Here is a 15,695-nt window from a genome sequence, read left to right on the forward strand (position 1 = left end):
TGCAGTGTAATTAGTCTACAAGTTAGCTTTATCTAATTATTGTTTATAATTACCACTATCAAAAAAATTAGAAAAATAGGCATGATACATATTAAAGTACATGAAGATCCATATCTAAACAAAAATGCTGAAATTATGAATACATTTAGTACACAGATCAGGCATTTGGAACACTCCGAGATTCAATTTTGAGGGAGGGGGTCTGTTTGAAAAACGCAAGGAAAAGTGAAACTGTATGTGGAAAATTGAAAGAGGATAAGTATGGGTTAAAAGTTCTTGAAAATGCAAGTTACTTTTTAGAAGATTAACCCTTTCAAGTGGCAAGTCTTTTTGGATCTGTTTATGAATAACTGCATTTAAACAACACTTTTTTTTGCTAAATTTTTATAAACTTCCATTCATTAAAATGGGATTCACAACCTTTTTCTTTCATTGATCCCTTTTAAAAAATGGTTTTCTTCATTGACCCCCTTGCATTTTTCTCAATAATTATAGCATGCAACATATTTACTATACTATATATAACTTAAAGATAACAAATAGAGCATTTTTTTAAAGAAAGGGTTTATTAGATTTTATCTTTTAGTATTTTTTATATTATTTTTAATTTTACAAATATAAACTAGTTATCAGAAATGAAATTGCAGATTCCGATTGCCCCAAAATTTTATTTTAATGTATGTGACAGCTCCACCTGATATATTGATGCAGCGTTTTAGATATAAAAATGTTTAAAACTTAATTCTTAATCACTTGCACTACGACTAAACTTCACGGTTGCGTTGCGGTGCCGTGCTCTACAATATAACAAGCGGTAAAGTGTCTTATTTACTCCGCTCCGAGTCTGCGAGTGCAATCCAGAGCTGTAACTCGAGAAATAAACAATCTCGTTGTTAGGCGACGTGTGCACCACGTTATTTTAATTTTTGCGCGTGGTTTGAGACAAAAGCATCTTGACGTGCGTGGCACGCATTTTTAGCGCAAGTAGTTAAATCAAAATCATTCAAAAGTATTCAACTTATTTCTTGTTTTCCATACTAAATTATTGACTTCACTAAAGCATGCTTCTAAGTAAGTAAAAGATAAGAAAGTCAGTAATGCTGGTTTAGGAACAACTTTTATTTTCAGATATTTCGCTCAGATATCTCTTAAATTTCAAAACTTAGTTAACCCATGTGTTTTGAGTAAGACTTGTGCTTGAACATCTCGCATTAATTTTATATGATTTCTTCCTTACTATATGATACAACTTTATGTCACTAAATATGTAATTACCAATTATACATATATATTTATAATTAATAGGATTTTGATTACAAAATTCTAATATTTGGCTGTTGAACACCTAATTTTCAATAACCCCCTTTAAAGTTTAACACTGACTTTGTTGGGAATCCTAATTTAAATCATTAAAGAAAGTATGAAAATATTTTAAACAGTAAAGTAATCTATATCAAATGACAAATCTCACGACCGGATAATGGCACTCATGGTTTTAAAAGTATTGGAGGATAATTTCCTTATTTTTCATTTTTTAAAAACTTTTTCATGTACTAAGTTCTAATTCTCTCTTGATATCTGGCTTTCTTCTTAGTATAATGCAAACCAAACAACAGGATCTTTTTTTCATTTATACCCACTTGATCTAGCATATGGTCTTTTTCTCAAGAATACCTAATCATTTTGCCACTGTTTTATGATCTGTAGAGTGAAATGCTATTTTGTGCGAGGCAAGTATTTGGATTTTGAAATTGAAGGATCCTTTACAACAAGGAGTTTGTGTAACTTTTGCATAAAATGGTGAAAATCTTTACTGAAACATTTTAGATGTTGCAGCAAGCTTATGGAGAAGATTGTTTTAGCCAATTCCAGTATTGTAAATTAAACCAATGCTTCATGTTTGGCAAAATATCTACCAAGAATAATTGAAAAGTCAGCACGTATCCACCTCAACAAATGATCTTCAGGCTGAGGAAATGCATGCTTTGATTCTTGTAAGTTGTCGCTTATTTGCTCATGAGAATGCTTTTGTAACATAATTTTGATTGAAAATCCACAGCAAACTTTATCTCATCTCTTGACTGGTAAGCGGAAAATGAATCATGTCGCAGCTCCTCATAAATCATTAAATTGTTCTAATGCACATTAAAATTTCCAAAAGTATGTTCATAACAGATGATGAAATATGAATTTAAATGTAGTAATGGTATTGGGTAGGATCATTGTTGGCAAAATAAAAAAAAAGTATCATTGTTTATCAAATGTGACGGGGATGTTGTTCGCCTGTATTGATTAGCAAGGAATCATTAAGTCAGATATAACCAGTGCACATCTTTACTTAGATGTGATGAAGCTTTTAAGAGTAGCAGTGTGATGGAAGAGGTTGGAAATTTGAAAGGGGGGGAAGTAAACTTGTAAGTAAACTTGCTTCACATTTGTAATCCACCTGCACTCTCATTACTCTTTATCCGTAATTTTTTCGCCAAATAAGAAGTGACCATCAGCCTGCACCCTCCCTATGTTCTAGATATGGCCCTCATTGATTTTTATTAAAATCCACATTGAAAAGTTGACGATTCAAGGCAACCTAAGAGATCAGAGATAATTTGCTGTAAGAATTATGTCTGATTTTTCAAAAGGATTTCAAAGAACATATCAACAGTGGAGTTGTGTAAATAGAGAGGAAGACTATTTTGAAGGATATAAATTTTATTGAAAGGCACTCTTATCAATTTTTGATTTATTTTAAAGGTTTCTTTTCATTCTGTAAAGAATTTGTGTTCTAAAGTTAAATTATAAAAGGAATACTGCTTCCCCCCTACTTTATACAACTTTGAACTTAATAGGAAGATATTCAATGTGTTTGTTAGAAGCATTAACATTATGGTTTCATGTTCAATCTATATTCTGAAGTTGGAAATTGCTTTGAATGTTATTTTAGATTCTTATCAAATGGAAGTAGTGTTGATAAAGTGAAATCAGAATTTTGGGATTTCATCTTATATGCTTTAAAGAAGAAATGTCAAAATTCAGTCATTATTTTGATAGCTTAGATTTTTATTATTCAGTAGTATTTGACAACACAAGTTCTAAAAATTTAAATTAGTAAAACCTGTATTTTTTGAAAGTGTATCAAAGCAACCAAAATGCCCATGAATACTTGAAAAAGGGGGGCGATTATTAAGAAGGTTTTCTGAACTAGCAGCTTGACAAAAAATTTGTAGAAGAAATGTTTAAAAAATGCAGGGGGGGGGGACAGATAAATTGAATTGATTTGTCAAATAACTAGTGCTGTTATTTTTATATTTAACTGAAATCTTGATCACTTAGATAAAGGAAATTGAATAGATTTTTGCATAAAATGCCTTGTTTTATTTTGATGATTGAAGCAAATAATAAACTTACTATGTCCGCATTTATATATGTCATTATTATGTCAGTATTTTATGTTCAGTTTCAGTAACTATTTCATACAGCTATAAAAAAAATTAATTTTATTCATAAATTATTTTTCTCGCATTTCTACTGTATAACTTTACTAAATTAATTACAGCAATAGTTTATGGTTTTTAAAAATTTATAGTTTTCCCTTTGATCTGACAGATAAATGAGTTGTTCAGCTAAGACATGAAATGTTAAAATTTGTAATGTAGACTGAAAAGTGAACATTGCAAATATTACTTGAATTTAAAGGGTACTAAGTATATTTTATAGATGTGTTTCTTCTCTATGTTGTGAAGCAGCTTTAATTTAATGTCTCTCCTTGTGTGTGTACCAAACATTCAACACATAGCTGGAAGTTTTTATTATGGACATGTGCAAGTTCTGGGAAAGACACTGATAAGATAAATTATAATTAAGCAGGATTTTACTTTTCTTCTTATTCAGTATTATGAAACTTTATATATGTGAAGTAATTGGAATACTATAGTTTTAAATAGCTAATTGTCATATTTGTTCATAAATAACAGCGATATTGAAAGTTTGAAAAAGAAATAAACTTTCAAATTTCCTTTTAATCTTCTTTATTTAAATCAAAAGGAGGAAGTAATATGCATCTGTTACTTTCCTTTCCTCTTTTTTTTGGGGGGGGGGAGGAGAGGTTATCAAGAAAGTTGAATGTTTTACACAGCAAAAGGGTGCCATTCTCCTAAGAAAACAAAATTCACATATGATGTGTTTCAGGAATTTCCTAATTTATTTAAATCTTTGATATTTCTGTTTTCAATACTTTGTTTATTCATTTTCAAACAAATTTTTTAGTAGTGCACAAATTTTAATTGCCATGCTCATTTAAGTATCATTTGTAATACAGATTTCTCAACTCACTATTTTGTTGTACAAATACATTGCACTTATTTAAATAATGAGAATGAGAAGGAAAAGAAAAATTAATGGTTTTTCAAATTTACTGGTTCAGCCCTAGTTTATTGTACTGTTTTAGTTAAGTAGAATTTAAACAATATTTACAGTATAAAAATGCAAGAAATCAAGTCCTATTCAATAAGTTTCTGTTTAATTCTTTAAAATTGTATATTTCTTGTCATTAAATATTTTTTATATTTTCCAAGTTTTAATTTTTGTTAAATACTCTTGCTAAATGTTAACTTCCTCCCTTTTTTGTTATTATTGCTGTAAGTTTTACCATTTCTCAAATTTTGAATAAAGTGTATTATCATTCTAGAGGATCAGAAGGTTTCAGATCCTGTTGTTACGAGCCCTGGAGTACACTTACAGAGCAACTTGAATATGATCACTGCAGCTTATCAAAAACATCAAGAACTATCTTACACACAGTTGGCTGCACTTTTGAATCTTAAAGTAGGTTTAGTTGTTTAACAGGTTTTTTTTTACATTATTTGTAACTTCTTCCCTCTATCTGGATAAAAAAACTGTTGAGAATTTCTCTTAAAAAAATGATACAGATCTGTATTTTGATTCTTTAAAACTGAAAACCGCCATTAAAATTTTGAATTTCTATTTAGATATATTTTTGCTTGCATGAACATGCGCTTTGAAAAGTTTTGAAGTATGTATAAAAACTGTGTATTATGACACTTTATTTTTATAGGTTGACCCAAATAATAAAGTTCTTCTTGAAAATTTGAGTGCACAGCTTACAGCTGAGTCTGCTTTGCTTCAGAAATTGCAAGAGACGAACAAAGAAATCATACCTGATGCATCTAAACCTCTTTCTGGTAAAATACTTTTCATATCATAGAGAGATTAGAATATCAAAATATATCTATAGCCTTTGTATTACTCATATTAAATTTTTGCTCTGAAGCTAATCAATTTAAAGTTACTTTAAGATAATGGTTCTCAGTGAAGAACCTTATAACACCGTTAGGATGTATGTGAAGAACTTAAAAGTATTAGCAGAGTCATAGACATATTTAAATCAGTCATATGAATATTTTTCCCAGCATTATCATTATCAAAATAATGTACAAACTATAAAGTTTTAGTTATTAAAGTACAAAGTTTTAATTTTTTTTTAAATTTTAATTTTAAGAGAAATGCCTTTTATTATTAAATTTATATTGTTATGTTTTTCTTATTCTTCTGATGCCAGTTCTTACGTTATTTTCGTCCTTCATGTTCGTACGGAGTTCGTGTGGATTTGGAGTGAATAACGACGACATTTGATGAAGTATCGAATAACACACTTTATTTAGACAATACTGATCAGGACAGCTACAGTCACGTTTTACAGTCGCCGCAGATCTACTATAAACACACTGACACGATCAGCGACACAGCCTCCAGGTTATCAGGCTAGCACGGTGGAGACGGCTTCACGACAAAGCACTAGAATTCAGCTCGCGGCTCTGCTTGGTCGTTCTCGGAATTCCACGTACTCTCGAGACTCTCCACACTACAACTCGCGGTGCACTCGACGACACACAGAGCATGGCTCCCGACTCTTTGGTTCAGTCGTTCCTAAAGCTCAACACACTCTCTCGACGATGTACTAATCGCGATACACTAAGAGACACCTTCGGTGCACTCGACGACCCACTCGGCACTCGTTGCCCGGCTGTCAACTCGGTGGACTCCGCATGACTTGCTAGACGAGGCACACTGAAACACTCTACGAGACACACTAACTGACTGCGGACCAGCAGGGTTTATATAGCTTTCGGCTTGTGTTCGAGAACCTTCTGGGCTAAACTGGTAAGAATTCGTTATGGCATATTGCCAATTTTGTCACCGAATGTTGCCAAATGGGCAATTCGTCACCAAATGTGGTAACCCTGCCTTCCCTTGCCATTTTATGGCAACCACCCTAAAACTGCTTTGCGAAGCCATCTTATTGCGGCTGTACATTTTGTAACAATATGTTTGAATTCCCTCTTATTTAAATTGACATTTTTGGCCACAATTCACCTGGCTCTCTAATCATGCCTATTTCCAGAAAATTTACATTGATACTGTTGTGATAAAAAAAGAGCACAGCAAAGTAATTTTTTTTTATCTTACGTATATGTGTTATATATATACATATAGTGTGTTAGAGAGAGAAATAAATAAATATATAATTGTATGTTGTTTTTAATAATATTCATATTTCAAAGAACTCTTATGTGCTGAGGAAAAAGGCTATATTTCTTACACAAAATTAATAGTTTTGTTGTATAACTGTTACTCATGCATTCTAAAAGTAAAATACACCTTAATTATTATTTATTTTGGCAATCTACTAAAATAAATTATTTGTTAGATAGGGTCATTTTTAGGAAAAAAGTAGGAAACCATTGGTGGGATAATAGCAAAATTTTTGCTAGTTTTAATCATACATTGTATAAATTGTTGTAATACAATTAAAGCTATGCATTTCTTTTTCATTCTCTAGGCTCAACAAAAGAAAACCTATCTGTTAAATCAAGCTGCAACCCAGTAATTGACAGTTTAACATCTGATGCTAACAAAAAACAGTTTATTGATCCAATTTTGAGGAACTTGGATCCTTCCAATAATTCCAATAAAGCTGTATCTCTGTCAGGTGTTAGAGATGCATTAGCTAAAGTACTTGCTCTTCAAGCCTTCCAAGGCACCTCCGCTTCATCAGGTATAAATTTTCAGAGTAAAGCTGTAAATAATCCAGGCATTAAAGTACCACCACAAAGTGGAAATTTAAAACCATTTATTCCCGGACTTGAAACTGGGAGTGAGAAAAAAATTCCTAGCCAGCAAACTGGAAAACCTGTTTTCAGTGCAAAAAATTCAGGTGAATATCTAGCATCTGATACAGCTTCAAACAGTTGTGCAAGGATGCTGGATAGGCCACCTAATTTTTCAAATAGACCTGTCATGTTAACTAATGTTGCTTCTGGTATGCCTGTGTCACAAGGGCAATCTGATGTACAGTTACATCCTCTGAAACTGCACTTTCCTGGAGGAGCTCCTTTCCAAGGTCCAATTTAATGAAAGTTGTAAATAAACAGATTTTGATTACATATTGTTAGATAATGATTATTTTTGCTTGGGGAAAGATGAGGTTTACAGATTGATATGAATTTGTTCAGATATTTAAAAACTTTTTTTTATACATATTGAAGGAAAATTAAAGATAATATATCCGCAATGTCCAATTAATTTGTTGCATAAAATTAAAATAGCAGCATAATTAGTTAATCATATCATTCTGAAAAAGAAGGCAGCCTTCATGAAAATAATGTAATCCAAAATTGGTTTTGCACTTCCAATTATATCAATATGGTTTTCATGTTAAATGCTTGATAAAATCATTCTTTAGACTGTTAATTATTTTCATGTTTTTCCTTTTAAGTAAAGCTTATCTTGCTTTCTGAGTTGTGTTTTTCTTTAATTCATCTTACACAATTCCAAGGAATTGAAACTTAGTTATATTAAAGGGGTGTATCTGATTGGTTATATTAAGTTTTTTATCATTTGCATTGCCTTTTGCTTGAGCTGGTGATGAGTTGTGTCATATTTCTTCATTTTTGTGCTCTTTTTTATAAAATAGTTGAATGTAAATGTGTAAATATAAGGTTTTTTTATGTTTGTTCCCCTGATTTATTTTTAATATGCAACACCGAAGATAAGTGATTTTATTCTTTATGTTGCTTACAATTTCTGACTTCATTAATTTGTAAATATAGGTTTTTTTTATGTTTGTTCCTCTGATTTAGATTAAATATGCAAGACCAAAAATCAGTAACTTTATTCTATACATTGCTTACAATTTCTGACTTCATTATATTCTGGTTTAAATGAATTTATGATTATTAATGATTATGAATTTATGATTATTTATGATTATGAATTTATGATGTTAAATGATTGATTACAAATGTGTCTTTTTATGCATGAAGAATTTGTGCTTGCGAAACAGTTTTACCATGATTGCAGTGGGCAAAAAATAATACATTATATAACTCAGTTTGCCTGTTATTTTATTAAGTATTTACTATCTGAAAAAATGATAAAAAGGTATTTTTTTAAAATTTATAATTATATTATACAGTCAATGTGGTACATTATATCTATATAATGCAAAAAATGCAATATAATTTACTTCGCATAGAAAATGTGATAAAATTTAGGTGATATATTCTCCATATCCTACATTTTTCTGTTCAGGAAAGTGGGTTTATATATATATAAAAGAAAAATGTTATGTATATATGTACCTATGGATAAGTGTTACTGAAAAACAGATTATGACCAGTGCTACAAGCCTTTTACTTCCAGTTTATTTCTCACCTTTAAAGATGTTGAAATCCATTTTTCCAATTTTCATAGCAAGAACCTTGGGCTTTATAGATATATTTTTCTCCACTTTGTTTAAGATTAGAAGTTTGCACTAGGCATAATGCAAAGTTTCCTTTGATGAAAATTTAAGTGATTGTTTTAACTACTAAAATACTAAATAATATAAACTTAAAGTTATCTTAAATTATAAACTTATAATGGGAAATATGTTTTCTTTTCTGCCTGTAATTTCATTTCTTTCAGTCTTTTACTTGAACTGTAAAACATCTATGTTTTCATATTTTTTTTAATGTTCTTGCTAAATGATTTGTATTTCACACTTCTTATTTTTGTATTATCAGTATGGGGTAGTTTTTCTTTAAAAAACTTTTTTAAATGATTTTTTATTAATATGAAATATTTTTTTTATTTGAAAAGGTGGAAAACATTAAATTAAAAAGACAGAGTATTAAAATTCCATTTTATATCTCCTATATGTATAAATAGTAAAAAAAATATTTTTAAAAAATTTTTATTGTGACAGTTGGTGACTACAATAAGTAACTTGTTTGCATAGATATGGTGGTAAGGGTCTGTAAAAATGAAATAAATAAAAATTTAAAAGTAAAGGGGAAAAGGCAAAGCATGCTTCCTCCTTCCTTACTGTTATTTAGATTTTGATTATTTTATGCAATTTTTAATATTTGTTAAAAATAAAATGTTACTACTATTAAAATACTAATATTTAATACACTAATATTAAAATTAGTTTTTAACAAAACACTGAAATTCTTAGTATATACATTAACATTTGTTTAGAAATATTTGAAAGATAATAAAATATATATATATATATATATACTTTTACTGTGTATGCACTTTAGCATATTAGATATTATTGCTAATGCTGATCATAATTTCGAAGAAGCGAATATTTGGTACTGAACAAAGCATACATTTGCATGAACTTCAGTTTATTTGATGAGGAAAAATATATTTCTTCTTCTGTGGAAAAACTGTAAAATTCAATTCATGTTTGAGAGTAGGAAAATAAAAATCTCTCAAATGGGAATTGACTTATGATAGTTTTAAAAGAGAATTTAGGAAATTGACTTGCATGTTTATTTTTTAACAAAGCAACCATTTGGCAATCTTATGTTGATTGTGTAATAATAAAACTATACATTATGTTTTCTGAAATCTAGTTGTCCAGTACATGGAATGATCTAATGTTCGGACCTCTAGACCAACAGCCAAAAAATAAATAGTAAAAATCCCTCTCTTTCAAAATCTAGATATGTAGAATATATTATTAAAGAAAAAGAAAGATGTATGTAATAAATACAATTTTTCTTCCACCATTTCTGCACTTTCAAGCACCTGCTGGTTAGGCAGGGCTGTGGAGTCGGTAGGGAAAATGACCGACTCCAACTCCTGGAATTTTAATGATTCCGACTCCCTCATATATATATATATATATATAAACATATACGCATGGGTTACAGCTTAATTTTTTAATATAAAAGAAGTAATAGATGTTACAGGAAAAAAATTGATGGCATAGCAAATTATTTATATTAATTAGCATTTATTATGAAATAGAAAACCTGGCATTAGTTATTTCTAAGAAACAGTATAGTTTTGGCAAGATCTTCTCTGTTGGAGGGCCATAGATCGGATTTGATAAACTTCAGAGCTGAAAAGAGTCTTTCCACACTAACTTGATTAGGAGGAAAAGCTGTTACTGTTAGGGCTACTTCTTTTAACTTTTCAGGATAGATTTTCATAAGTTCTAAAAGAGGTGTCTTGCAAGCACAATCATTTTCTGTATTTCTTCAAAAGCCTTGTAGAAATCTTGTTTGCATTTTTTCATTTTTATATCTAAAGGCTCTTGGTTCTTTATTTTCATTCGCTTTGCTGTAGCCTTTTCAATATTATCAAAAATATTTCTTAAAATCTAATTCATCACTAGAAAAGGATGATAGAGACTCAATTGCAATGCCTGCAGTTTGACTGTTCTGATTCAAATTCTCCAATTGTTCAGAGAATAATTTCATTCTGAATGAAAGTTCATAGATGACTTTCTTTGTCTTTTTAATTTGTTCGTCATTCAAGAAAATTCGATGTTTCGGATCTACATATATGGAACCCAGCCAGATCTCATTGTCTAGCAAACTAGTTTCTCTTTTCTGTATCGAAGAAATGATTCCTTCTGCAATAAACCTTCCATTTCAGAAGGAACAAACATCACATTCTTCCATTCTCGCCTCCTGTCAATTCTTCAGATTGCAGCTTTTTTGTGGCTATATACGATGTAGAAAGAAGAGATTCCAATTCTGCAAGATCATTCCACAGTGGTTCTGTTAGTGAAACATTAGGATTATCTACTTCTAAAAAAGTTCTTAATTCTAAAAATTCTTTATCATCAAATATGTACTTCCTTATTGTGCTGTTTGATCAATAATTGCTCCTTTTCCTGCTTGCTTCCTAAGAATGGCATCAATTTTAGGAGTTCTTGCTGCAGTTTCAGCTTACCTAAATTTACCAGTGAGATTTGTTAGATTAGTGAGATAGATTAAATGAATCAGTTTAATTGCTAATGGCAAATATCACATCCATCCTTATATTTATTAATATGTCAATAAAATAGAAAATAACTATTTATTAATGTATACAGTTCATAAATAAAAATAATAACTCAGCTTGTTATTAATTTTTTTAAATTCATTTTAATTTCGTTTCAAATTCAAACTGTCCAACAAAAACTGGAGTTGGAGTCGACCTGTTTTTAGCGACTCCAGCTCCGACTCCGTTTACCCGAAAATCTGCCCGACTCCACAGCCCTGTGGTTAAGGAGTGGCACCATTGCAAATAACAATGCATTGATTGACATTGTATCAATCTTAACTAAGATCACACTTCTCTTGAATGGTTGTAGGATGCAGGTGTCACTATGTGCTTGTCTCCACATGCAGTCTCTGTGCATACTAAATTTTTCTGCCTGGCACCTTTCTAAATTCTAGAAAAGGTACGACTAAATTCTGATGCCCAAAGCCTCTTCTAAATTCTGAAAATTTTTCTAACCTTAATTTTTTGCTGCCGTATGCTCCTTTAAATTAAAATATTTTTTTTTGCCATCTATGAATTCTGCCACCCTCTGCAGCAGTACCAGCTTTTGCATTAATACTGTTAGTAGCATTCTTCTAGCTGACATAAACATTAAGTGAAGCTGGTTGCCGTTTCTACATGACATCTTGCTAGAGTTTTTTTTTTTTTTTTTTTTCTTTTCAATGGCGGGCTTTTGCATATAAGGGCATTGGCCACTACTAAGTCCAGAAGTGTTGGACATTTTTTTGCGGAGGCACATAATAGGCAGCCACCTCCACCTTACTATGAAGGGACAGACAATTTTACATCCATGCCTTCTCCGGGATTCAAACCTGGGCCCTTCAGTATCTCAGGGTCAGGCTCCGCTAACCACTATAGCACCTTGGCAGCTTTTTTAGAGTGTAACTGATCTATAAATTTCTTAACTTGCTAGAGTCCTGATGATCCAAATCTTGTACTTTGTTCTGTGCTGTGTAAAACATTATACATGTTTTTTACATGTGTTTTCTTCACTTTTATTATTTATTATTACTGTTAGTACTGATTATATCTATGAAACTAAAATATCTGTTTAATTGGCTGTTTTAATGTATAGTTTCAGTTGTATATAAATAAATGAGGCTTTAATATTTATTGAAGTTTTGCAAATATGATTTTTTTGTGTCATACTATATTCAAACGAGAAAGAATGAGTTAATTGGGGAATAAAGCAGAACTGAATTATATATCCAATACAGTGCAGGATAATTCATATGTGAACTGATATTTCTTTTTAAGTTCCTTTGTTTGCAGTTTTCATCATATCCATCACCACAGGTAAGAAAAGGGACGAACTTTTTTAAAACTAAACTTTTCTTTTAAAATGTATGCTTACTTACTGTTTGGAGAAATTTTATTTGGGGAGTGGATAATATTATTAAGATTTGTTTTGACTTGACAAATGCAGTTTTATGTCTAATTTAACTATATGTTTTAATTCCTTTGCTTAGTGACATTTTAATCTAAATGATCTTTAAAAAAATTTTTTAAAGTAGGGTAAATTTGAAACATTAGGGAATAAATTAATTTCGTATGGAATGTGTTATCTCTTATAACTGTTAGTTCAAAATTGAATCTTAAATTAAATTACTTATCTTAAATTTTTAATTAAATCTTAAATTAAATCTGAAATTAAAATCTTAAATCTTAATTAAATTACATTTAATTCTTTTACAATTTGATTTAGTACTTAAAATGTGGTTTCAGTTCTGTCATTGAGAATAGTTTTTGCTCAACAAAATAACCTTTTGACATAATTTTAATTGAGCAGTCATTTGGTTTTTTGAAAACTCAAATAGTTGCCTAATACATAGTAGGTTACATTTTTATGGTGACTTTTAATTTTTATGAATTTTCTGCCATGTTGTTTCTGTTTTGTTGCATGTGGAAATTGTATGGCTCTTTGATAATCTATTTTACATAGATAAGTCATTACGTGAATCACTGCTAAATTTCAGTATATATCATACTCTGTGTGATGAAATAAATTACTTCTTCTGTTGTGCTGTTGCTAATTTTCATATGGATATACATGCATGCTAAAATATATTATTGTGTCTACATCGCTTTTGGATTGTTAGGTGTCCTTTTGAACAACCTGAGCTAGCAGGTCATGACATGCCGGAATTGCTATTTATCAATGGTTGGGGTAATTCAGATTCTTCAGTCATAAAATTCTAAAAATTTGGATAAGCTAAAATGTAGGCTTACGATGTTTCGTACTTTAATAAGCCTGCAATAATAATTTTAATTTGTTTCATCTTCAGTTTTTGCAACTTTGAAAACAATAGGTTTTTTTTTTTTTTTTTAAATACTGTAAAGCTGCATTTCTTATAAACTGTAGGTTTTTTCTAATTTTGACCCCATTTGGGAACACGAAAATTTAATTCAGATACATGAGTTCAAAATAACATTAATCTCAATCCATTTATTACCTTCAATTTGATGTATTACATTTTCTGTGCTGTGCAGCTACAAAAGTGTAATATTGACTAAGTTGAGCTGTAAATTGTAGTTACATATGGAAAAATTCCACTGATCACATCATAATAAGGTGTCTCATTGCAATTTTGGCATATAAGTTATTTCAGCACATAACATCTTGCACTACTTAGGCTTGCCAAGAATAAGGGCAGACACCAATGTACTGATAATGCTTTTCCATTTTGAATATGAGAAATGTTATTTCATTTATATTTTAGGATAAAATATTTTTTTCGCATGGGATAATGGTTGTACTTGAGTAACAAAGGTGATGATGCAGATGGCATTGTTATAAAGTCTTTTCAAGCAGTATGTATTAATTAAAAGAGGGCATCTAATATGCGAAAAAGAAAATCTGATGATATATACCTCAAATGGCTTTACTTTCAACAAGTGTGATGGCAATGAACAACTTCTTTGTTTAATTTGCAATACTGTTTTGACCATGGACAGTTTGAAACCATCAAAACCAGAAATCTTGAATCCCACTGTCATTCATACAGCAGTAAACCAAAAGAATATTTCAAACAACTGTTAAAATCTTCAAATAAAGATGCCCGTATTGTGAGAAATTTATGACCATTAGCAAAAATTATCTGCTCGTGTCCTATGAAGTTTAGTACCTGATTGCTAAGCATAAAAATTCATACATCATTGGAGAGGATCTTGTATTACCTATTGTTATCAATATGGTAAATATGAGGAAGAAATTTGGAAAATTCCTTTGTCAAACTAAAAATAGAATTTTTTTAATTACCAAAGACCAATTCAAGTAAATTATTAAATTTAAAGAAAGCTCAAATTTAAAATTTAGTTGGATAAAACAACATATTTTAGAAATTACTCAGTTGTTTGTGTATATCAGGTAAAGAAGACATCGATGGAGAATTGTTATTTTATCGTCCTTTGGAAGAACATATATAAAGAGAAGGAAACATATATGGTAAGGTTGATTATTTTCAGAATTAAAGGCTTAGAATGGAAGTATTTCTCTAGAGTATGTACAAATGGCGCAGAAGTGATGGCGGACTAAAATATTGGTATTAAATCATTTGTTAAAGCTGCTGGCAATGAACATGCAATTTTTACACACTGTTTGATGCATCAAAGGGCCCTTGCAGCAAAATCATAGCAATTAAACTGAAAGATGTGTTTTTAAATGTTAGTAAAATTATAAACTTTATCAGAAACCATGCCATCGTTCATTTTCAAATTTCAGCAAAGACATGGAATCCGGATACAAAAATTATTAGTATGTGCAAGTTTAAGATGAATATCAAGAAGGCAAGTTTAAGAAATTCATTGTCATTAAAAAACAAAATTATTATATTTTTAACCAAACAAAAATCTGATCTTGCTGCTGTTTTGCCAAATAATTTATGTTTATCAAAGATGTGATATTTGTCAGATATTTTGAAGAAGGTAACTGATCTCAGTTTGTGTTTTCAAGGAAAAATTAGCAAATGTTTTTTTTCCAAATGATTCTTTGTAAGAATAAGATGGCAAATTATTCATTCGAAGTCTTTTCAACTATGAACAATTTTATAATTTTAAGAAACAATAATAATATTTGCAAAAATTATTGTAGTTCATTTTAAAACTAGAAGCACAGTTTTGTAAATATGCCAATATTGAATATTGGTTTCAAAAAGATATCTTGAATTCAAACAATTTTTGATTGGCATTAATGAGAGATTAATCATCTGCTATATAAAGTCAAAGAGGCTTTTGTTGAGTTGTCAACTGACTGAAACTTAGAACCTGAGTTTCCACAAAAATCCTTGATTGATTTCTGAATCAGAACCAGAACTGAATTTCCCACTATGTCTGCAATGACATTAAATATT

General features: G+C 30.1%; 1 protein-coding gene across 2 annotated transcripts in view; it reads left to right on the plus strand.

Annotated features, from left to right (window-relative positions):
* Positions 1-15,695, plus strand: part of Cdk12 (Cyclin-dependent kinase 12) — a 131,019-nt gene that overhangs the window by 81,657 nt on the left and 33,667 nt on the right. Inside the window, exons 12-14 of one of the 2 annotated variants that reach the window (XM_035370546.2) lie at positions 4,685-4,821; positions 5,072-5,198; positions 6,857-12,464. In XM_035370546.2, the coding sequence (XP_035226437.1) occupies positions 4,685-4,821; positions 5,072-5,198; positions 6,857-7,428 (836 nt within the window). In that variant the 3' untranslated portion in view covers positions 7,429-12,464. Of the gene's footprint in view, positions 1-4,684; positions 4,822-5,071; positions 5,199-6,856; positions 12,465-15,695 lie in introns of those variants that run through there. The other variant, XM_035370547.2, reaches the window with a different exon arrangement.

The sequence above is a fragment of the Stegodyphus dumicola genome, chromosome 4, assembly GCF_044657685.1.
Source record: "Stegodyphus dumicola isolate Sdum_Otavi_A_Nest chromosome 4, ASM4465768v1".
Taxonomy (NCBI): domain Eukaryota; kingdom Metazoa; phylum Arthropoda; class Arachnida; order Araneae; family Eresidae; genus Stegodyphus; species Stegodyphus dumicola.